Source organism: Pristiophorus japonicus, chromosome 3, assembly GCF_044704955.1.
Source record: "Pristiophorus japonicus isolate sPriJap1 chromosome 3, sPriJap1.hap1, whole genome shotgun sequence".
Classification (NCBI taxonomy): domain Eukaryota; kingdom Metazoa; phylum Chordata; class Chondrichthyes; family Pristiophoridae; genus Pristiophorus; species Pristiophorus japonicus.
The window spans coordinates 271,292,677-271,316,093 of NC_091979.1; the positions used below are offsets into that span (position 1 = coordinate 271,292,677).

The 23,417-nt window shown below is 40.1% G+C and overlaps 3 protein-coding genes across 5 annotated transcripts in view; all 3 read left to right on the plus strand.

The window, feature by feature from the left end:
- The first annotated feature begins 1,222 nt into the window (after window positions 1–1,222).
- Window positions 1,223–2,262, plus strand: hmx3b (H6 family homeobox 3b). Its single transcript, XM_070875000.1, has 2 exons — window positions 1,223–1,517; window positions 1,623–2,262. Exons 1-2 carry the CDS (start codon window positions 1,223–1,225, stop codon window positions 2,219–2,221), a joined length of 894 nt encoding a protein of 297 aa, XP_070731101.1. The 3' UTR covers window positions 2,222–2,262.
- A 9,684-nt stretch (window positions 2,263–11,946) lies between these two features.
- hmx2 (H6 family homeobox 2) lies at window positions 11,947–13,920 on the plus strand. The gene is made up of 2 exons (XM_070875001.1): window positions 11,947–12,226; window positions 13,382–13,920. Exons 1-2 carry the CDS (start codon window positions 11,962–11,964, stop codon window positions 13,918–13,920), a joined length of 804 nt encoding a protein of 267 aa, XP_070731102.1. The 5' UTR covers window positions 11,947–11,961.
- Window positions 13,921–17,157: 3,237 nt separating this feature from the next.
- Window positions 17,158–23,417, plus strand: part of bub3 (BUB3 mitotic checkpoint protein) — a 38,436-nt gene continuing 32,176 nt past the window's right edge. Inside the window, exons 1-2 of one of the 3 annotated variants that reach the window (XM_070875003.1) lie at window positions 17,158–17,332; window positions 22,073–22,267. In XM_070875003.1, coding sequence (XP_070731104.1) covers window positions 22,073–22,267 — 195 coding nt within the window. In that variant the 5' untranslated portion in view covers window positions 17,158–17,332. Of the gene's footprint in view, window positions 17,333–17,367; window positions 17,523–17,583; window positions 17,779–22,072; window positions 22,268–23,417 lie in introns of those variants that run through there. The other 2 variants (XM_070875004.1, XM_070875002.1) reach the window with 2 other exon arrangements.

A 23,417-nucleotide genomic window follows, 5' to 3' on the forward strand; every position in this document is an offset into this window, starting at 1 on the left:
CGTTCTTCTAAATGAGTGCTGTAACATTTTGTAAGTGCTTAAATCAGATTATTTGTATTATAATAGGCAGTACATCAAAGAATATTTGATGACATTAGATACGTTTATGTTTTTCTTTCATAAAGCATAAGTGCTCAAGCGGTTCACGACTTTTTTTTTGGGGGGGAGGTTAAATCCGTCAGGCAAACAGTGAAAATGGTCCGTCTCTATTAAATGAACTCATGAGAAATACAGTACAACATTAAAATGACATATGCGAAATCCTGCTTGAATCTGAGGTCACAGCATATCCGTTCTACTTATAAATCTTCATATACAAATTGGGCTTGCTTCCATAATAAAATTATTGCTATTTCTTGCAGTGCTACACTTCATAAAATCGCGTTTTAATGTGCAATATATCCCTGGCATATAATACTTTATCATGAAAACCTCACAAATTGAACGTCTCTGTTTAAAACCGCATGGAACATTGCAGACATTTCTTTCTGAATCTGGCTGCTTGAGGCGCGGAGAAGCTTTATTTTCTGAATTGCACCATCCGGCCCAAGATAGAAACTGGACTTTAAAAAGGACACAGTCTGGAAAATAACCAATTTATTGAAACAAGGTTGTTTTGTTTTCTCATTGTAAAATGTGGTGCCTCAATGGGCAACCAGAGTGTTGAGGCGCTCAAAATGACAGAGGAGCAAAAGCCTGGGCGCTTTAAACAAATTTCCCCTACAGATGGAAATGAAGCAGCGCTTTGTGCCAATGGACAGGAGTAAGTCATTTGCCTACTGCTCGTCTAGTGGTGGTTTACAGGACGAGTTTCTTTTGTGGTATTAGTCTCGTCCTCATTTGCTGCCTAATTGGACTATATAAAGCCAATAACAGGCGAGCTCTTATAGCCTTAAGCGAAGCGCAAAGTATAGGGAGGTGGACTCATTACATGCCATTCTTTTTTTCCTTCGGTAATCCCATTTGCCATTGTGCGTGCCCAATCGCCGTATACTTTCTACATTTAACTTGTATGACATTTTTATTTCATCATTATCATCTGGCGCCAGATTGACGCTGAATGTCTCCTCCTCTGTTCCAAATTGCTGTGGATTCCCACTGTACCCACATGCAAAAGTTTGGTGCGTTTTTCTGAACTCCCGGGATTCTGATCCACGCTGTCTGTTTGCCTCTGTCGGCCTCTGCACTGGTTCCTTCTGTTTATGAGCGGAGTCAGGCCACCATGCCCGAGACAGCAGCACAGGAGAGTCCCATTCCGCCCAAAGAGTCCTCCTTCTCCATCAAGAATCTGCTGAACTGTGATCGAAAGCCTTCGAAGCCTAAGACTTTGCTGTCGGCGGTGAAAGGGATGGTAGAAGGTGCTGCTTTTTCCTTGCCTCACTGCAGGGAGCCCGGCTTCCCAAGGTTTGAAATCCCGGCGCAGAGGTTTGCGCTCCCGGCGCATTATCTGGAGAGGTCCCCCGCATGGTGGTATCCCTGCACACTGGCATCAGGAGTCCATCTTCCAAGGACAGAAGGTAAGGCATCTTTAAGCACAATTGTCCTTTCGAATGCACTGTCGCCTAGTCCTTATGACCCGTAGCGTATCTAACGGCAATTCTGTTTTCTCATCCCAACTCTAGAGAAGAGCAGCGGGTGCGCCAGAGACTCGTCTCCAGACAGAGACTCTCCCGAGCCGGCGCTCAAAATCCAACCCGATCGCAAAGGAAAGGAAGACTCCAAAAGTCTGGAAGAGATCGTGCTGGAGGAATCTAGCGACGCAGAGGAACAAAAGAAGGAAGACAACACTAGCGAGGACTGGAAGAAGAGGGCGGAAAGTCCGGAAAGAAAGCCGTGTCGGAAGAAGAAGACTCGCACGGTGTTCTCGAGGAGTCAGGTTTTCCAGCTGGAGTCGACCTTCGACATGAAGCGTTACCTGAGCAGCTCGGAGAGAGCAGGGCTCGCCGCCTCTCTGCACCTGACTGAGACCCAGGTGAAGATCTGGTTCCAGAACCGCCGGAATAAGTGGAAACGGCAGCTGGCTGCCGAGCTTGAAGCGGCCAACATGAGCCACGCGGCTCAAAGGATAGTGCGGGTGCCTATCTTATACCACGAGAACTCGGCCTCGGAGTCTGGGAGCCCGGGTAACGCGCCAGTCTCTCAACCTTTACTAACATTCCCACATCCAGCGTATTACTCACATCCTGTAGTCACATCCGTACCCCTCCTGCGGCCAGTCTGATTTCATTTTAATATTTAACTTGCATTACTTTTTTTGTAAGATTAGACCTTGTAGTTTTGAAGCAACAAGCCACAAGAAGACCAGCTGTAAATCTCTACATTGCCCACATCCTCTAGCCTCATCTGTACCCCTTAAAGGCCAGTCTGGGTTTATCATTCTATTCTCATTTTATTTGACCATTTTTGTTCTGTAACACCAAGCCATGTAGTTTTGAGGAATAATACCTACAAGAGGATCCCGCTGTAAATGTCTTTTAGTTTTTTTGTAAGTACTTAAAGAAGTGGTGAAAATGTTGTTCTTTATTATGGTTTCACGTATCTGTGCAATATTGTACTAAAGAAGTTAAAGCACTGGTGTGGAGTAAAGAGGAAAAGCATTGTAAGTTGAAATCTAACTTAAATCGGTCTAACTGGAATAACGTGTGCCGAGTAGCACTGGCGATTATGAACGTTGTCAAGGTTCTAATGTCAAGGCGCTTTAACTGAAGGACAATCAGAAAAATATTTAAGGTTTTGTTTATTTATTTAATAAATGTCCTGTTTACGTGGTGACGACGTATTTTAATTTACCTGGATTGTAAATTTATTGACAGAGGTCGTAAGATAAAGATTCTAATTTTTTCAGACAATACTTTGTGTTCATTATTTCTGTTTTCCCCAGATGCAACATAGTTATTTACTGCGAAAATAATGGGTGTTCTGTATGTTTTAGCAAAAAAAATGAAATAAAATATTGGCGTTTTTGATATTGTAATGCCGAATTTTGTTGAACAGACTTGTTGTGAACTAAAATAAAATGTAAGCATTCCTTGTTACTCAAATGTGTAGTTTCATAAAAACACTAGCCTCAAGAATCAGTGAACCTGCTTGCAAATAAAGCACACATACACCATTTGTGGCCAGAAACGACACGATATTTGCAGATACCGAATCAAGATCAGTTGATAGGCCTAAAATTTCATGGCGCCCACGCTTAAGGACATAATCACTTAAAGGGAAACCGGTTTGGTATTTTAGACAATGCAATAGTGTATCTAATCTGGAGGAATACCTTATTCTATCTAGCCAAGGAAACGCCACCTCAGCTTTTATATCATCATTCTGAAGCATTCTTGTCAACTGTTAATTGATACGTGGTGTACTATATTTCATATTCAGTGTAGTGAGGTTCGTGTCTATGTTGTGAGTCACATTTTACAATTCAATCACATCTGACTTTTCCCTTCACAGTGTTAGTATTGAAACCTCAGACAGTGGTTAATTAAACTAACTGTAATACAAGTTAGGAAACTACAATGAAACCGATGGTCGATCTGCATGACGTTTTTTTCATACAAAACTTTTTGTTCTCAAAAGTTCTTTCAATTTGTAATGAAGAATATTGGGGGACTGATTGATTCGCCAAGGGTTTGCGGAACTGAAACTATCTGCAGTTATTACAAGTATAACCTGTAGATGTATTTTGCAATAGCTGGAGGGGTCAGTAACAGTGCACTTCACCTGCCAAGTGTCTGTACACACACAGGAAAAGAATATACTCCATTATGGATTAAACTATTATCTTTATGTTAAGTGGCAGACACTTTTATTTGAAAATGGAGCTCTTACAAGTAAGATGGCAGTTTCCATTCTGAGATTGGCGTGATATTTAAATAGTAGGCCACAAACAAGGTGAAACAAACCAGTCAGATGGCGTTGCTAGATCAAGTACAGACCAACCGAGTTTAGTAATCCCTTGAATGCACAGATATGTGCCGGTGCTTGTATACTGCAAATATATTTTAACCATTACTATTTTTGCAGAAGGTCACGGTTGATGTTCTTTACAGACGCACAACTCTAGTTTATTCCATTTGTATTTTTATGGTTGACATCCAAGAAACCAGCAGCGCCGTGTTCTGATTTTTAGATAGCATTGCTGTTAGTTCATCGCGTGAAACCTGTCAACAGTTCTGTCAGATGATTCACAAGTGACAAGGCGCTAAATAGGTGTCTCTGTGCCTTTCATTCTGTTTTAATTTGTAATGCGTGGTGGCTGAAAATAAACACAACACAGAAGCCAAAATATGTTGCCCCTTGTGTAAAGAAACAACAGAATCGTGCCTTGTATTGTTGGCGGTAATAACTTTCTGACAACAGTGTCAATATGAACTTTCAAGACGTTTATATAGCAAACACTCAGCAGTTTAATCAACAGAAAACAGCGACTACAAATATGCAAAAGTACTTTTATGTTGTATTGAGTGTCCTAAAAGTACCTTGTCTCTCCTAATCTATGCTCTATCTAGAACTGACCGGTCCAATAAAAACAAGATTATACTGAATATTTTGCACCTTGAGTAGCATTTTAAAATTTATCAAGTTGCAAAACGTTTGCTAGCTAAAAGACATTCTTGGACAAAAAGGCGTGGTAGCCTGTTACTGACACAGCTTTACTGATATAGCAATTATGCTGTCTCTGACTCATTGCCAAATCATGGATATCTATCTCACCTCAAAAATCAATTTAACTTTATATAAAATAAAATAGTTAGTGGTTAGTGCCAATTTGGGGATCTTTTGGCGTTGTGAGAACCCCCCCCCCCCCACACACACACACACATACACACACACTCCCTCCTTACAATGTTGTGCTCTATATTTGTAAATCAAATGTGTAGCCATTACAATAATAAGAATTAAATCTACCATTAGTTTGTTAATTCAGATCATATGGTGATATAATAACGCTTTTGAACATGGGAGCCATTTCAAGTGTGTTTAAAACATGTAAATATAATTCAATTTTGAAGACATACAATTGTAGTAATCTCTCTTCAAACATATTTATGTTTTTAGTAATTTTGCGTATTTCACTGTTAGTTTTCTCCACATGAGTACATTTCAGTCTTGCAGGATTTATTCGCAACAGCAGACTGGCGTTTCTTCAAATGTTCTACATAATTTAAGTAAAAACAGCTTGTTTACTCCTGTGTTTTATGCTAATAGTAATTTAATGGTTACGGACACAATTAAAATTTTTGAGGAAAAATGTAGACTGATTTCTTCTTCTCGATTTTCTATCATTCATCCTTTGGCATTATGTTATTATTTCTCCTCAGCATAGCTGACTCAGCCACCAATTTTACTTGTCACCCATTCCCCACATAAATAATTTTCTCGCTCTCTAGCTGAATTAATGGTCAGACAGAACTGTTGACGGGAAATTGCATTGTAATATAATTTCTAAAAGTCACTTGCACAGTCCTGCACAAATGAAATGATTCCTACTCAGAACATTTAGCTTAGGAACCTTTAGATCTTTATCAAATCATTCACCTAAGAAGCAGTCCTTTTACATGTGCAGTTTATCCTTTACGTGGTTCTGCAAAACTTTTTTTGAAAACAAAATAGTAAATGAAAATAAGTATGCCTGTTGGCTTGTTTCAGTGTTTTTCCATTAAACATGTGAATTATTGCTGTGTCTATATTTACACAATCATTATACTGGAAAAGTATACAAAAATTAGATTTATTTTAAAGACAAACAACCTTTTTTGGTTTAAAAGCCGTACTTGGTTTGCGTATAAGGAAAGGATTGTTTTTGTTACACAGAGTGGCATGTCAGAAATGAGAGGCGCTATGAGCCCAAAGACTAATCATAAACTTAGCACTTAAACGCTGCGATTTCCAAATCTCTGCTTTTGTTTGATGCACTGTGAGCCCTGCTCATTTCTGCAAATATGGCTGCGTATATCCCGCTGTCATGTTTGTACCTTACACACACATGTATTTCTTTTATTTGGTGCAAAACACGGGAAGCTTTTGTATAGCAAACAGTACAATCATGCCAAACAGATATAACCTTTCCATCACTGCCGAGAGCCGTCTTCAGAACCACCATGCAGATCGTTTGTGGGTGAGTTCAGTTCAGCTTCAGCGGCCTGCGGGTATTTTACAGTTTAACTGCACTAATTTGCGTTGAACTCTCCAAAATCTCTTGTTTAACTGTGGCACTAATCTGTGCCTGTCTCGCAGATATACTTAGCGACTTTCCGCAGGGAAACGGTGCCATTTAATAGGTCAGTATGTTAACTTTATTTTTGCTTACAACGTGTTTATCTTATTAAAAAGGGGCGAGGGACAAAATATATTCGAGATAATCACGTTTCTGTATCGACTTGTGCGATGCAAACTCAACGAGGGGCCATTAAAGAGCATTAATAGATTGGCATAGCATTATGCTTTAGCTCGTATTGATCGCAACATGTCTGCAAAATATTGTTTCAATGAGCTGCATTGTTCATCGTGCGCTCCTGGAATGTTGTGACCTTGATTTGTTAGCATAAAGGGGAACATGGGAGGCAGAATTAGTACGCGAAATCCAGGATGTATTCAAACTTCATCCCCAAACTCTATATATATTGTGTTCTTCATATTATGTGGAAAAAGGAAAGTCCGGATGCAGTTTAGCTAAATATCTTCATTGGCTATGTGCATTTCGAACCTCTGCCTCTTGTGAAGGTATCTCTCAAATAGGTTTACTCAGTAATTAACCGCGATTCGTGCTTCGTAACGGTGCCCGAATTTGTTTTATTCAGCAGAATAACTTCATCAGATATACACAAATAAATACCATGTTTGAAGCACACGCTGCTCAGTTGGGGACCAGTACCTTGCTCTACCTGGCCCAAGTGTAAGCCCTGCCGTACATCACCCGGGTCTATTATTTTTTTTTAGAAACGCAGTTTAAAGAATCCTTTGCACCTCTGAGTCCCATTCGCCTCAATGATGGAGTGTAACCATCAGATTTTCATCAAAGTTCTATTAAGTGAAACATAGGTTGCAGGGCACCTCTGATTGAAACAGTTTAAATTTTAATTGTGTTTTTAATTTGACATATAGTTGCAGAAAAGAATGACACTACACGCTACGGGGCGGTCGATTTTCTTAATTCATCCCCGAGGAATTGATGAGTCTATCAGTCCAGTAGATTGGAAACCCATTAACGCTCTATGGTTTACGCGTCTTAGGTTGTTAATTGGAACTTGATGGATTGTGGCCCTTTGATAGGCTATGCTGATCTAATCTCGATGACTTCTGTTTTCCAATAAATTACACAATTCATTTTCCAGCCCCGATTACATAAATTGTACACCTCCAGGCTCCCGTGGAATAGGGAGACTTTTTTTGCAGCCCGTTGTGAGATGTCATTTGTGCCAGGAACAGCAAGCTTTTGAATGAAAATCGAAACATAATCAACGTTTATACTTAGAAAATTTATTGATATCATTTTCTTCGGTAATTTCCTTATTTTAAAGTTCGACGCGCCATACATCATAATACACACGTGTAAAGGACTGTGTTTAATATTTATCGAAGCTTGATTCGCAGATCAAACTTGTTTATGACTTCATCTGTCACTGCAGGTGGAACCTTTGCAATATTCTAGGCGGTCAGGAGGCTATTTTCTAGCAGCATAAACCTACTAAAGATCAATTTTCATTAGGGACAATGCGCGCCTGACATCCTCGGTACTTTTTGGGGGGATTGGGGGAGGGAGGATTCCATTTGCTACGCTCCTGCAATCTGTGCTTGCAGCATTAACAGGCGTGATACAGTAGCAGTGATTACAGATCAGATTTATTTTAGGTACGTTTCCTCTGGCCAGATTACAAAAGAAAATACCGGAGAGGAGGGAAAAAACAACCTCAAAAAGCTCCAGACGCAAGCTACGTGACCGAGAATAGCAGAGGTGTCTTAGGATGATTCCGTTTTATAATAATGTGATTTTAAGCGCTCTCTTCAAGCAGATGCGCGCATTTAACAGGCTTTTAAATAGTTAAGGTTCACAAAATGTGCCTATTTAATATGTCAATGTAGATTTCACGCCTTATCTTTATTAGCTCCAAACTCCATTCAAACACAATGCCTTGCTTGGCTGTCGGCAATATATCACATAGTAAAATGTTTGCTCCTGTGCACATATGCCTCACGAATCTACATTTTAGTTGAGTAACGTAAAGAGAAACTTAATTATCAGTAACCATACACCGTGTAAGTACACCTTTAATATAATTTAAGTACAATGCTAATCCAACTCAAGTATGAGAAATGAGAAATTCACTTATTTTATAATATTTGCAGCAAATGAATGCTTGTTATGATCGCGGAAAGATGGCAATGTGTTTTTGTGGCGAAATATACATACAAACCACACTATTCGAAAATTTCAAATGGATTACATTCAATTGCAGTAGCGTGTGTGATCTCCCAACGAGTCGTATCACATCTTTGTTCAGTGTCTTCATTAGGGACACAGTGGATAATTGCGCCCGGTTTGTAACTTTCTGAAGCTGCTAGTTTCTATTTGTAGTTTAAATAGTGGCTGCAGCCCCAGAGCCTGACTGAGAGCGGAATGAAGAGTGATCATCCAGCGCAGTTTGCAGGGGCGCGCCACGTTAACGAGCTGACACTATGATTAAAGCTGACCATTTGTAATGTGTCGCGACCTCGTGAAAGCATGAAAAGGTTAATGTGGTAGAACGGAGCAGGACTCTCACACCTGCCTCCCAGAGCAGGACAAGAGCGCAGCCCCTGTCAATCAATCAATTAACCAGGCCCTTTCCACAGTCAGCTCTCAGCAGCCGGCACAATAAGCAAGTAAACAAAGTCGAACTCCAATAAGATCGATTCAGGTATGCTACAGAAAGCTTAAATTTTAGAAGCAAAGTATTAGCAGGGGCGACGTTTAATTGGATAACACTTGATATATGAAGAAGCGATCTTATTAGAGATGGCCTAGAAGAATGCGACTGTATTTGAATTAATGTAAAAAACACAACACATGCGTTTGGATCAAGACCCTATATATGTCAATCGATCTGTATTTGTGAATCGAGATGCTTTTTTTTGTAACTGTTAAGATACAGGATAATCAATTAAAGTACAGTCGCCGAAGTTTGTAATTTATCAGTGAAGTGAATGCAGATGGGATGAAAAGGCAAATTCCTGGCTATCCTAAAATTAGTGAAATGTTAAGTTTTTAATCATTGCGACACTTTCAAAAGTTGGCCTCAAGTAATCTTATGCTTACAAGGCTCCACTGTGTAATCAGGTAATCAATAGAAGGAATACTGCTAATCTTTCGCCAACCTACCAACTTTCTGGGGAGCCTGGAACTCTCAGTCAAATCAGTAAGGCAATATTTGGGGGCGGGGGTGGTTAGTGTATCTGGAAAGCGATTTAAAAACGAATCAGCAAATTTCTAGCTTTGCGTTTATTAACCAGCTATTACTATCATTTATCAAAATCATATCGTCCTACAAACTCTGACTGGTCAGCACGGTTAATGTGTTATTCCAATGGTTCACCTATCTGTACATGATGAAATACTCAGACTACGGAATAGATGCATCTTACTTCGATCAACCGCTAACCAGCTAGTTCCTTAATTAAACCTAGGATTCAATTAGACAGTCATAAATTAATCCATTTCTTAATGGTACATCTACCTCAACTAATGTAGCAGCGGCGTTGGAGATTTTGTCATCGATCAAGGAACTGGTTAATTTATTCACTTATCAACTGACGGTCCAATGAGCACTAAATGCATTGTGTGTTACTCACGTCTGTATATATGTTGATAGTAGTTAGTAAACAAATTGTAGACGTGGTCAATGTCTTGGACAACCACTGCACATATTGCGCGATTTCGCTGTTTATCAGATCCTTTGCAAAATGTCAGAAACATTTACAATGCAGCGAGAATAAACACAAGAACTGTTCTTATATGTGGAAAATTAACACAACTGTATTTGCTGTGCTTGAATTTGTCTTGTATATTTAGTTCTACACTGCATTCCTTGATAAATTGCTAATTACAATATGAACATATTGGATGCAACTCTAGAAATATCCAACCGCGCCTCTCCATTATCTGGAATGTTATTTCTACAACCAACATATCTTCAAAATGCTTTTATGGAACTCAACTTACGGAAACTTAATTCCAATCAGTTTGTCTCTATCCCTGATCTCAAGAATATAAAAATGAAGTGGCTAAAACATTATAACCTCTGTGGCGAATTAACGATCGATCCAAGCTTAAAAGAGGGTTCATTTAACATAAAATATTCAATTTCGCCCATTCCAATAGGAAAGTCAAGTAACTGTATCCAGGAGCTGGTAATCACAGTCCGATTGAATCCTAATGACGAGTTTTAAAATACTGACATCAATTGGCTTTACTAAGTTGTTTATCTTATTTCCTCTCCTGTCATATCAATAATTTGTTGAATGTCTGCTGAGATCTCGTATTGCGTATTTCCCGGCGTCGCCACGATGCCTGACGCCAATGTAATTGCTGTACCTGGTACATGACCCATCTAACTGCACTTAACCTTCGTTTTTTATAGCGAGTTTAAAACCTCAAAATCAACTGTTAATATTTTCAGTTATATGCTAACACAACTCTAGTGCCAAACCCAGCACCAAAGAAAGAGTAGCAATCTTCAATTGCTTAAATCTCAGTCACCAGCATCAGGTGCGTCTTGTACCAGCCACATTCAGAGCACAGATTGGTAACCAAGTTTACCATCACTCTCTAGCCAACATTCAGGTTTTGGTAAAGTTTAGATAACCCTACCGCAACCAAACTCACCCACCATGACCGGTTTCCAACCAATAGTTACCACAATCTGTTACCAGCTTCCACTACAGTCTTACAAGGCTCCAGGTGAGATCATGGTAACCTCCTCTACACTAAACATAACATAAAACTCGACTGCAGTCGAACTTGCATTTTGCAGAAATGAACGTTCCATGAATTAGTTCCACTATTGAAACATAAGCCAACATTTCGCTGATATGACAGTATCGCCAGGCTGCTCCAGTCACAGCCTAGTATTGCTCACGCCAGCAATCTTCATAACTATATTGTCCAAAATAGAAGGCCTACATCAAACCGGGTCAGATCTGTCACAATGGAATGAGGAATTAGTCACAATTTTCAGATTTTCTAGATCTCTCAACAAAACAAATAAAAGAAATTCTGCAATTTAGTTTCCCATTTGAATAGCGTTCTTTACTCTGAAATTCTCTCATAACATTTTATAATTGTGAAAATTCTGATTTATGGCGAACCCACCCATACCCTGCCCGAGAACAGCAACATCACCGCAGAAGGACTCAGGGACAGTTACCAAATGAATCTAAGTCCTTTTAGAAGTCTGTAATTATGAGCGGCCCCACTCCTGATTCCAGTAAGCAATAACCAGCCTCCATTGAGCCTAGTATCTAGACAGACGGTAGCACTCTCAAATGACCTGTACCGCAGCCTAACGTTCATTAAAACTTAAAACAAGTCAGTGTCACCACATGCGCGTATTGGGGCCGCATCTATTGTCACACTGCATTGCATCATCCTCTTCCAAAGCAAGAATATGTTTTAACATCGCAAACATCCACAATCAATCAAATCCTTGGGTTAACCTAACCATCCCTCCGCTTGTGGAAAGTTCAAAATTTCCGGGACTGACTGCTGTTTTTGATTGGCTGCAGCGACTCAAACCTACATGCAAATCAGCCAACGCCACTGACTAGGCAGCAGATCAATACAGGTTTACGGGACGCAGAGAATGCATTCAGCCCGTGCATGCTCAGGGAAAGCGACTGCAGAACAAAGCCACAACAATATACGCCGTCTAACACTTCTGCAAGCGATTGTAAGTAAGTTTATTTCCTTTTTTTTATGAACGCAGAATGAGCAACAAAGACGACATCACAAAGTGTTCTCCAGCCCCGATCTCCAGCTTTACGATACAGTCCATACTTGGGACCACGTCGGAGGAAGAACGCACAGGTTGCAAAGACAATGCAAAAGTAAATGCCAGGAAGCGCTGTTTATCCGACTCCTCGGACGAAGAGTTAACCAAGGAAGCATACAAAGACCTCGCCTGCTTCTGTTCTGACTCTGGTCCCACAGAGCCCTGTCGTAGACATCAGACTATCAGCTACACTTGTGTGAGTAAGTAAAGCAAAATCCTTTATATTTATCGTGTACCATTCTCCCCAACTCCTTTTCGTGTATAGTTTGAAACAAATCATTTTATTTGAGAAACACCCTTAATATCATGCTTAAATTTAAACACGATTTATACATGTTTTTTATTTATAGTTTTATATATATTTAAGTTATGCCGTAATACAATATATAAATGTCTCCGACGATTGAAGCTAACGCCCAAGCATGTACCAATATTGTCGACCCATTACAAATCAACCATGATTCTTTCATAAAAACCGAAAACGCTAGAAACACTTGACAGATCAGACAGCGTCTGTGGACTCGAATACTTTGGACGGATTTACTCGGTGAAGATGCATTGTAGAAACAGAAAGGACTTTCCGTATGTTACTGCGGACAGAAAACACTCGCACGGTTGGCTTTTGAAAGCAGCAATTTAGCGTTTCATAAAATAACGCGACCATTTGGTAAATAGAATTCAAGGATTGAAGTTTAACAGTCACGTTGTGACTGGAAGCCCAGGTACGAGACGACCACAGCAGTCCTGTTCCTGCTATCTTTCACACCACATTGGTTCTGGGCTATAATGTACTTATATGACTATTTATTTTAATCAAATTTAATATCGCAAATTACAATACAAATTAGGGAATGCCCTTCCATTTCGTCCTTCACTGAAAGTTTACACAGCCCAAACAACGGAGTCAAGCAACGGCATGTAGCAAAATTATGACAGTAAACGTAAAAATTACAGGTGAGGCATATTAGGGGCTGTATGTTAATTCAGGACATTTTACAATATGTTAGTGTATAGAGTTGGAAAAATAGGTTTCCTTGCCACCCAATATTATACACTTCATTGTTCTGGCTCTCCATTGACACCTTAGAATATAGTTCTAATTATATTTAAAGGCAGTTTCTTATAATAAGTTTTAAAACAGTGGTGCATGTCATGCGTCCCGGCACTCCAGAGCAGAAAACAACATGATCAAAATGAATGTAAATTGTATGTGTCGTTCCGTTATTCTTGGCGTATAGACAACTCAAGTCAGTTTTCTATTAATATATATCAAGGGAGAGGTGTAGTGGAAAGTTGAGGACTACAAAGATCAGTAAGAATATATCTGAGATATGCCTTATTTTTCTGCTTTTTAGGTAATTCTAAAGGAGTTGGCACCGCTGGGCAGGAAGGCACGGAGAGAAGGCAGCAGTACCTGTCGCAAGATGGTCAGGTTTACAAGGAAGAAAAAGAGAAAAATTGCACGCAGACATCAACAGACAGACAGAGGGAGACAGACAGACAAGGAAATCCAGCCAAGAAGAAGACTCGCACGGTTTTCTCTCGGAGCCAAGTCTACCAACTCGAATCCACCTTCGACATGAAACGTTACCTGAGCAGCTCGGAGAGGGCTTGCCTCGCCACCAGCCTCCAGCTCACAGAGACCCAGGTCAAAACCTGGTTCCAGAACCGCAGGAACAAGTGGAAGCGGCAGCTCTCAGCAGAACTCGAGGCGGCCAACATGGCCCACGCATCAGCGCAGACTCTAGTAGGAATGCCTCTAGTTTTCAGAGACAATTCCCTTTTGAGGGTTCCAGTCCCCAGATCAATTGCGTTCCCAGCTCCTTTGTACTACCCAGGCAGCAACCTGACAGCTCTTCCCTTCTACAATCTCTACAACAAAGTCGAATACTGACATTTTCTGCTCCACGTCTCTTTATAATTGTTTAACAATTAAATTGTATATTTATATAATATCCGTATCTGTTTAAAATATATCTTTCTTATATGCAACCACTTGCATAATTATAAAGACAATGTGCTTCTCTATAAATTGTATTAAATATACAGTGTATATATGGATTATTTTGCAGTTTCTTATTTGATAATAAGTTATTTATTTCCTACAATTGCAGATGGGTGCGTTATGCTAAAAAATGTTCACATCAAAATAGATATTTCAGGATATAAAAACACACATGAAGAAAATGTACTGATTATAAGAATATTTATTAATGGATAACAGGAAACCACAAAGCACACACCTGATCTGGGCACATTGCTCGACTCTGGCAAGAGGAAATCATTTTTGACATAATAGCAAGTCATTTTTTGACAAGGAAATTTAATAGACAACAATGATACAGAAGGAACAATAGGCATGCTTACTGTGCACATTGTTTGCTTTTTTTGCTTATTTCACTCACGGCACCCAAAGCAACACTGACATAATGGCGCTTGTTATAGTTTTTGCAACAGGAAATGCAGACAGGTGTGTACGACATGTCTAACCTTATTTAAGGATATTTTGTTCATAGGGTAAATTAATAAATTGAAAACCTAAAACAGAAAAAAATATAAGTAGAGCGTTGTGTGTAATGTTGCGGAAACGTCATCATACTTCCAAAGCAATCTGAATGTGTTGCTATCACACAAACGTAAACTTTCTGTGTAAAAGATTATAGTTAGAAATTCTCATAAATATTACTTCCAAATCTCACGACTTGTTATTTAAGATCCCCAAATAATGAACAGACAAACCTTACAGTAAAGGTGATAAATAGTGCAATTAAAGCGTGCAATAATGGACGTCTTAAATATTTTGCTTATTCTTAAATTTAGCGCCTTTGATATGAGGAATAAATTTAGGTTGGCATTTCAGAGTAATGCATTGGGCAACGGTAAGATTAATTCATAGTATTTAATTAAAATCTTGGAAAGCAGTATTTTTTAATTTAAATAATCTATAAAGGCACCTTTTTGCGCTATTCAACTCAGTTGCAAAAATGTTAAAACGTATTGCATTATTCACCCAACAGAATGGCAATCTTAAATAATAGAAAAGGGCAAAGTCTGCATTTTTGAACTAACTGTGTAGACTGAGGCCAGTGGTCAAAAATTACATGAATCAGAGGCAACATAACGTAGCACACCTCTTAGAATTTAACTCCAGGGGTATATTTTGTAACAGTTCACAAAAGACGCATTTATATATTTTTGATGCAGCAAATAATCAAGAATACGAAAAGCTGGAAGAGTAACATAAAGAATTTTCGTGTATTATTATTACGGTCATGTGCCATTTTACAATGCGTACATTGACATTTCTACTTAGTTAACACAGATATTTTATTTAATTTAAATGTTTCTAAATGAACGACCAATACTTTCAACTATCGTTTAATAATGTCCCCAGTTTGAAATTCCACATTTTCTGCACACCCTTCAGTTCAACATAGAGATATACAGAAGCCAATCTGCGAAATATTTTTTGTCCAAATTAAATGTAACATCGTTTAATCAACATCTCAGAAGCATGAAATGCAACGCAGGAGCTTGTTCTGATATGAGCATTTGCCTTCTATCAAAACTTGGGCGGAGTAACCTATTTCTTCTACTAAATATTTACCTTTATTGTGAAATACCGTATCTACGTTTTATTTCTACGACATTGAACATTAACTGATATAAAAACAGAAAAATGTTCTTGTATTTGAAGGGAGCATCGTGATTTTTTAAATGTTAGTGCTATAAATATGTAGTGTGAACTTTCACCACATGTTGCTTAACGGTGCAGTTCAAGGCACCAAGAGCTAATTTGCTTAGATTTGCATTTGAACTTCTTAGTAGAATATTAGACCGTATTTGCAAACTTTACTTAGGATCTCCGAAAACATTGGGTAATAAGACATGTATCAGATTTTCAGAGACAAATTAAAAGCAGCAATACGTGAAAACTATTATTTTTTTATTAAATAAATAACGTTTAAAGATAGTAACATCTACGCAATATACGTGACAGAGGGAAGTATATTATATTTTCCTGTTCCGTTATAAAATATTACTCAAATATAACGTACTTTGTACCTGCATATTTGTGGATTACTCAGAACTGAAAATGGGCTCCGCAGAGTGAATCTCTAATTAAACGCAATATATTAATATTTATAGAACATTTTTGGCATTTAAATAAAAATGTTCAATCAGCACTGGTATTATTGTGGAACATGATATTTGTAATGCTTTGCAAATATGGTACGGGTGTGTTGGGACAAAAAATTATTAGAATGAACTAAGAACAATTTGAAAATGTTCATTATCAATAATTCGTTGGATCATTTTAGAGAAAAGCGCATTTTTTTACAGGAGTAACAGAAGACCCTACGAGTACATTTATTGTTTTAATATAACGTAAACATCACAAATTGAATTATTGAACAAATGATGTCGATTAAATCAAAGTATAGCTATTAAATGTTAACAATAGTAATGCAAAGATATATGTCTATTTCTGAACAACGTCAATAGTATTAATAGTAACAGTTTGAATAACATGCATGGATAATAAATGCACATTAACTCGTGGTATTGAATGTCCGGAAAACACTAGATAACAACCCAACATTCATCTATTATGTATGCATGTTATATTTTAATTACTTTAATACTGCTGATACCCTCAATATATTCTCTATGCATACACGTTACTATATTGCATTGCCATTAAATCTGTAAGAGTTACTTCCTCCCTAGTTGAAAATCTAAACCATAGTGATTCAATTTAATGTAGTGGTTTACAATATTTCAACATTTGCGTTAATATTATATGTTTATAAATGCTACGCTTTAAAAGTAGTTGAACTGTTGGAGTTCTCTAAAGTTACAAAACATTACAAAGTTGCATTCTTGCCCTATGCGAAAACCTGTAACATATTTGTTAATGGCTCTGCCCTTTACAGGACTTTTCTTTTAAAAAAAATAAACTTGTGTTTCAATGTAACCCATTCTCCTTATTTGCAATTTCCCTCTGAAATCGAGCCACCACACTCGTTCAAGTTGAAGTTGGAATCTTGCAGCTTGAAGGGGTAAGCCTGTACAAACGGGCGCGTCACGTGACCGACGCTGGGCGGCTGGGAGCAGCCGCGACGTCACATCCTCCACCCAAGCAGACGGGAGGCGCGCCAAAGCGGGCCTGTTTTAAACCGACCAATCAGAAGGAAGGATAGTTACCGGCGGCGGCGCGCTGTGGAACATTCGGAGTGGAATCGTGTTGGTTTTGATTCGGTTATTATTTGAAAAGAGAGATAAAAGAGAAGGGGAGGAGAAAGGTAGGTAATGGGTGCGGAGAGGAGAGGGCCAGCTTCGTTCGGTGAGGCGGCGTCCGCAAGGGCTGCCGGCCGAGGGGGTAGCGGGAGGTTTTCTTGCTGGTTCGCAGCGGCATGATGATCTCCTCCAGCTCCTCCTGTCCATGATGCGAGCCGTTCATGCGGCTTCTGCCGGCGATTCGCCGCCGCTGGGGTAGGTGTAGGCCGCAGGCCTGAGGCTGTGCGGTTCAGACCAGTGGCAGTCCGCCCGGGTGTTCGGACTTACGGGGAGAGAGTGCGGAGTTTCATTGAAGCTTAAATACAGCCGGGGACATACGACCCCCGGTTACATGCTCTCCTCTACCCGCCCTCCGTCAAATAAATGTCTTTAATTGCCAACAAAGTGAACGGAGTTTGCTTTGGATTTGGGATTTGACCCGGAATTGAGCGCCAGCATGCACATCAGTTTGGTATGGCGGCCATTTTATTTGTCAGCAACACTTTGAATGCAGTTTCCAATTATTGATTCTTTTTTCCAAGCAATAATCCCTTCAGTGGTTTTATACCGTAATGCTTAAAGTTGTTATATAAATCGCGTTGCTTTTGCTGATGATCATATGGCTGATTCTGCCACCAATGACTTGCCTACATTTTTTTTATATATCTAAAAAGGGAAGCATAGAACTTAGTGCATTAATAATTCTCTCTTTTTATTCTGCGACTGACACCATTTTGTTTATGGACAGATAGCATTCCTGCTTTTTTTTTCCCCAGTCAGTCTGGGACTCTGTCATTAAACCTGCTGACATGTTGGGTTTGGAGTCTGGAACGCCAATGCATTAACCTAACTAATAATGGCCACTGTACGCTTTGACCTGAAGAGAAGTGGGCCCAGGTAACTTAGGGAATGGATTTGACAACTCTCATTCATATAATGTAGAACAATTTCCCAAGCTGCTTCAGAGTTGCAAGGCTAAAAATGGACACTGAGCTAAAAAGTAAAGATGATATTAGAAGTGGTAAAAGGTGGGACATAAAGCATGAGAGGGAGGTGAAGAGGTGGAACTTGGGTAGTAGGCGATGTGGTGGGAGGATGAAATGCACAAGTTGCAGTGGGAGAAATTGAGACTTTTTGGAGGAGGTGTAGGTTTGGAGATAAGTTCAAGGGTTAAGTTATGAGGAGAGATTACCCACATTTATATTGCCTAGAATTTAGAAGGTTATGGGATGATTTGATTGAAGTTTTCAGGGGAACAGATATGGTTGCTTTCTATCTACCCTTTCTGCTGTTTGGGGATTCAAGGACTAGGAGGCATAGTCTAAAAAAATTAGAGCCAGACCTTTCAGGAGTGAAATTAGGAAACACTTCTACACAGGCTGGCAGAAGTTTAGAATTCTCTTCTGCAAATGGCAATTGATAGATCAATTATTAATTTTAAATTGGAGCATAATAGCTTTTGGTTAAACAAAGGTATTGCGGGATATGGGCCAAAGGTGGGTATATGGAGTTGGATTACAGATCAGCCATGATTTCATTGAATGACAGAACAGGCTCAAGGGGCTGAATGGCCTACTCCTGTTTCTATGTTCCTGAGGTGTGGTGAGGCCATGGAGGAACCTAGATAGGGGTGAGGATTTAAATTTTGAGGTGTTGGAGACATTGGAAGATAATGTAGGTCAGTGAGGATGGGGATGATGAGCAAGTGGAACTTGGTGTGGGATATGAAATGGACATTGAAGTTTTGGATGAGCTGAAGTTTATGGAAGGGGAAGCAGGCCAGATGTACATTGGAGCAGGTGATAAAGTATGAATGACGGTTTCAACAGCAGATTGTCCGATGTAGGGATGGAAGCGGGTGATAGTGAGGTGATGTGGAAGTAGGTGGTCTTTATGATCGAGAGAATGTGGGTCTGGGTATCAATAGGATATCAAGGCTATTACATATGCCAGAAATTGGTCCAGCTCTTGCTTGAAGGAATATTGTAATGAAGAGGCCATGGGAAATGGTGAGGTCTATGATGTAGCCATGATTATGGATAGGGGAGGCTATGAAAACTTCTCATTAACACCCCAAACACTGGAAGTGACTGCATCTTTCCAGTGAAACTCTTTTAGAGTCTACCTGTAAAACATAAAACATTAAACCGTGCCACCCGCCCTGGATGACACAGCAGACATTTACAAGGCCTTTTTTTTTTCTTGTTTTTTTTTTGTGTTTTTCTTTTTTTTTTGGGCGCTAAAATCAAATTTTTTTCCAGTGCCCTCTATAAAAGGGGAGGGGGACACTAAAAGCACCGGCAATTAAAACAAATTAAACTTTAAAATGTAAAATCAAATTAAAATTTGGTTGCCGCGCGTGATGATGCACTCCAGTCCCTCCGGTGCCCACCTCTCGCGGAAGGCCACGAGCGTACCGGTGGACACCGTGTGCTCCATCTCCAAGGACACCCTGGACCGGATGTAAGAGCGGAAGAGAGGCAGGCAGTCAGGTTGAACGACCGCCCGCTGCCTGGACCGGCTGATGGCACCCTTGGCCGTGCCCAGGAGCAGTCCTACGAGGAGGCCTTCGGACCTACCCGCTCTCCTCCGCACAGGGTGCCCAAAGATCAGGAGAGTGGGACTGAAGTGCAGCCAGAATTTCAGGAGCAGCCCCTTCAAATAATGGAACAGGGGCTGCAACCTCATGCACTCAATAAAAATGTGGAACACGGACTCCTCCAGACCGCAGAAATTGCAGGCGGCCTGGGAGTCCGTGAACGGCTTAAAAATTTGTTGCACGGCACTGCTCCATGCACCACCCTCCAGGCCAAGCCCCCGATGAATAGTGGGAGGACCCCTGCGTAGAGTGCCCTCCATCGGGGACCCCTGCCTCCTCCGGACGGCAAGATGGTACGCCATGGCGTGTCCGGACGGCCGGCGAGGATGGCAAAGTTGAGAGTGTACAGGAGCAGCCCGTACAGGAAACCCCTCCGCGCGGAACTGAAAGGCACGGAGGGGATTTCCCCGAGGCGGCTCAAGTTGTGAGGCGCCGGCCCCCGAGGGAGATTCCAGGGTTTGGCGCCGATGAGGAATTCCGTCCGGACGGGGGTCAGTTCGGACGGGATCTCCCCACGTGCTTGAGCCTCCTCGATGCACCTAACGGAGTCGGGGCCCAGAGCTCTTTTTAGTGACTCGATGTGAATAGCTTTAAAAGAAATTTGTCTGAAACCAGTTATTTTACTAATTAGTATTATTTCAAGGAAAGATCTGTGATAGGGTGGAGGGCAGGAGTGATTAAAGGACAAAAGATGGTGCAAGGCAAAAGGGGGATGATAATGGGGCAAGTATGGAAACAAAAGATGGGCCCAGAGCAGGTACAAATGATAACAGCAGAGGAGTAGAGAAACATGGGAAATCTGGTAATGTTGAGCGGCTTGGCATGGCCTGGGAATTTGGCATAGGAAAGGCAGGTGCAGATCATCCTGCTGGCCATGTACCAAAAGGAGATCCCCACCCCAAGCACTAACCCATACCCCTCCACTCCCAGAGCTCTGGTGCAGTCATCTTCCATTACCAGCACCTACTGTCCGAGAGAAAATGGGAGCAGTGGTTAAGATCTAAAGTTAAGGCCGGAATGCTGTAAAGTGCATAATCAAAAGATGAGGTGCTGTTTCTCAAGTTTGCATTGAACTTCATTGGAACAGCATAGGAGGCAAAGGACAGAGAGATCAGAATGAGATGGGGAATTACAGTAACAAGCAACTGGAAGCTAGGGGTCATGCTTGCTGAAGTAACCAAGAACCAAACACTTTTTAAAAAAAAAAGTCTAATTTTTAAAAACAAATTTATACATTTGTTCGGGAAAATGTTTCGAGGTCTGTGTACAGTTACTATTTGATTATTGGGCCAGTACCTACATGCTCGATTACGAACCATTGCTTCTAATATCTGTGATGTTACCAGTTTTACATTTTGTGGATGTGTCAAAGCATAGACTGTTTTTAAAATCACGTAGTTTAAAGAACAAATAAGTTGCATTTTGTTCACTTCTGAATGATTGATTTGAAGGAATTGACGAAAACAATTGCTTCAGTTTGCCTGAATAACGTGGCTCCCATTTGCTACATACAGGGTTGATTACAAAGTATTTACAGTTTAGAAACTGGCCATTCAGCCCAACAGGTCCATGCCACTATTTATGCTCCACAGGGATATTGCAGTGCCCTTCAGGACTCTGAGGCCTAAAGCTATAGATAGTTGACCATAAGACGATGCTACTAATGTAATATTCTGAACACTTTAGTGAACAGAAATGCACTGGTTTTGCATTTTCACAACATTGATTCATATTGATAATTTCATCTTCCACTGGAATTGGCAATTATTATGTATTGGGTATGATTCAACTCTTATTTTTCCTTATGCTCTGGCAGTTGTCTGGGTGTATGTGAGGGAGTTATTTTCAGTAAGTTATTACTGGGCTTCATTATCTTTTGGAAGCAGTAGACTCTCTAGTTACACTTCACATTTAAGGGAAAGGTATGGTAATCATTGCAGTTGATACTGTAATCAGAGAACAAAAAACTCTTCTGTACTTGGTTGAATTAATTGCACACCTTGCCCTTGCTTTCCCGCAAAATACTGAGTGATGTTTACATTGGGCCGGAAGTAATCTTTTTTGGTGGTTGCAACAAATCAATCCTCTCTACTAGGTCTATGATCTCTGTTTTAAGTTTGTCAATGATTAGTGCAAATCTTACTGAAATATTTTGTTTTATTTTCAGATGACTGGCTCAAATGAATTCAAACTAAACCAGTGTCCTGAAGATGGCATCTCTGCCATTAAGTTCAGTCCAAACACCTCTCAGTTCCTGTTGGTGTCATCTTGGGACTGCACTGTCCGTTTGTATGATATCACATCAAATAACATGCGCCTCAAGTACCAGCATTCAGCAGCTGTTCTGGACTGTGCTTTTCATGTAAGAAACTATTTATTTTATCACTGAATTCTGATTACCAGAGTTGGAAAACGTTTTACAAAGTAGCTCCATAGATATCGTTTTGAGTAGGTGAAAAATGCTTCCTGTTAGACTCGACATTCATTGGCGATTATTTAACATCTGAAATATCACCCGAACCTGTTCTTGCCTAAGCCACATTGGTTAATGTTATTATATCATACCGCACATAGAAATTTATGCCAATAGCCCCCCAAATTGATTCGCAATACTTTGTGTATTTACATACATAGGATATACAACACAGAGGCCAATTGGCCTAACCAGTCCATGCCAGTGTTTATGCTCCACGCGAACCTCCTCCTGTCTTCACTTATCTAACTCTTATCTACATAACCCTCTATTCCTTTCTTCCTCATAGGCTTATCTAACCTCCTTAAATGCATTTATACTATTTGCTGGTAACGAGTTCCATATTCTCTGGGTAAAGAGGTTTCCTTTGAATTCCCTATTTGATTTATATTAAACTCAAATTTGCTCGCTCTGCTTAGTAATACTGCAATCCTTCTCTTTCTGATTTATTCTTGAAACTTTCTTGTTTTTGTCATCCCATTTGCTTGCTTTTCTGTTTCCTTGTGTTTTTTCACTTCTCTTGCTACATTAGTTTAATCTCTCCCCAGAACATTGGTTACTAGTGAAAAATGACACCTCCAACAATGCAACATTCCCTCAGTGGTGCACTGGCGTGTTAGCCTCTTTTTTTTGTGCTCAAGTCTTTGACAAGATAGATTAAAGAGCAAAGACATTTGTCCCAGCTTTGTTCAGTTGTAGGCCTGTCACTCCAGTTCAGGCCACTGACAATGCCCCAGGAATTTGAATCCCTCTGAATCCTTTTTCTCTAGCCAAATGTTTAACTCCTTTATCGTATTCCTATATAAGTTATCATGCGTATCAGGAGTAACCTTGAGATTTATTACCCTCGAGATTTTACTCTTTAATCTATCTTGTCAGAGACTTGAGCACAAAAAATCTATTCTTATATTCCAGTGCAATGTTGGAGGTGACATCTTTCGGATGAGACGTTAAATCGAGGCCCCGTTTGCTCTCGGGATGGGCGTAAAAGATCCCATGGCACTATTTCGAAGAAGAGCAGGGGCCCCACTAGGTATTA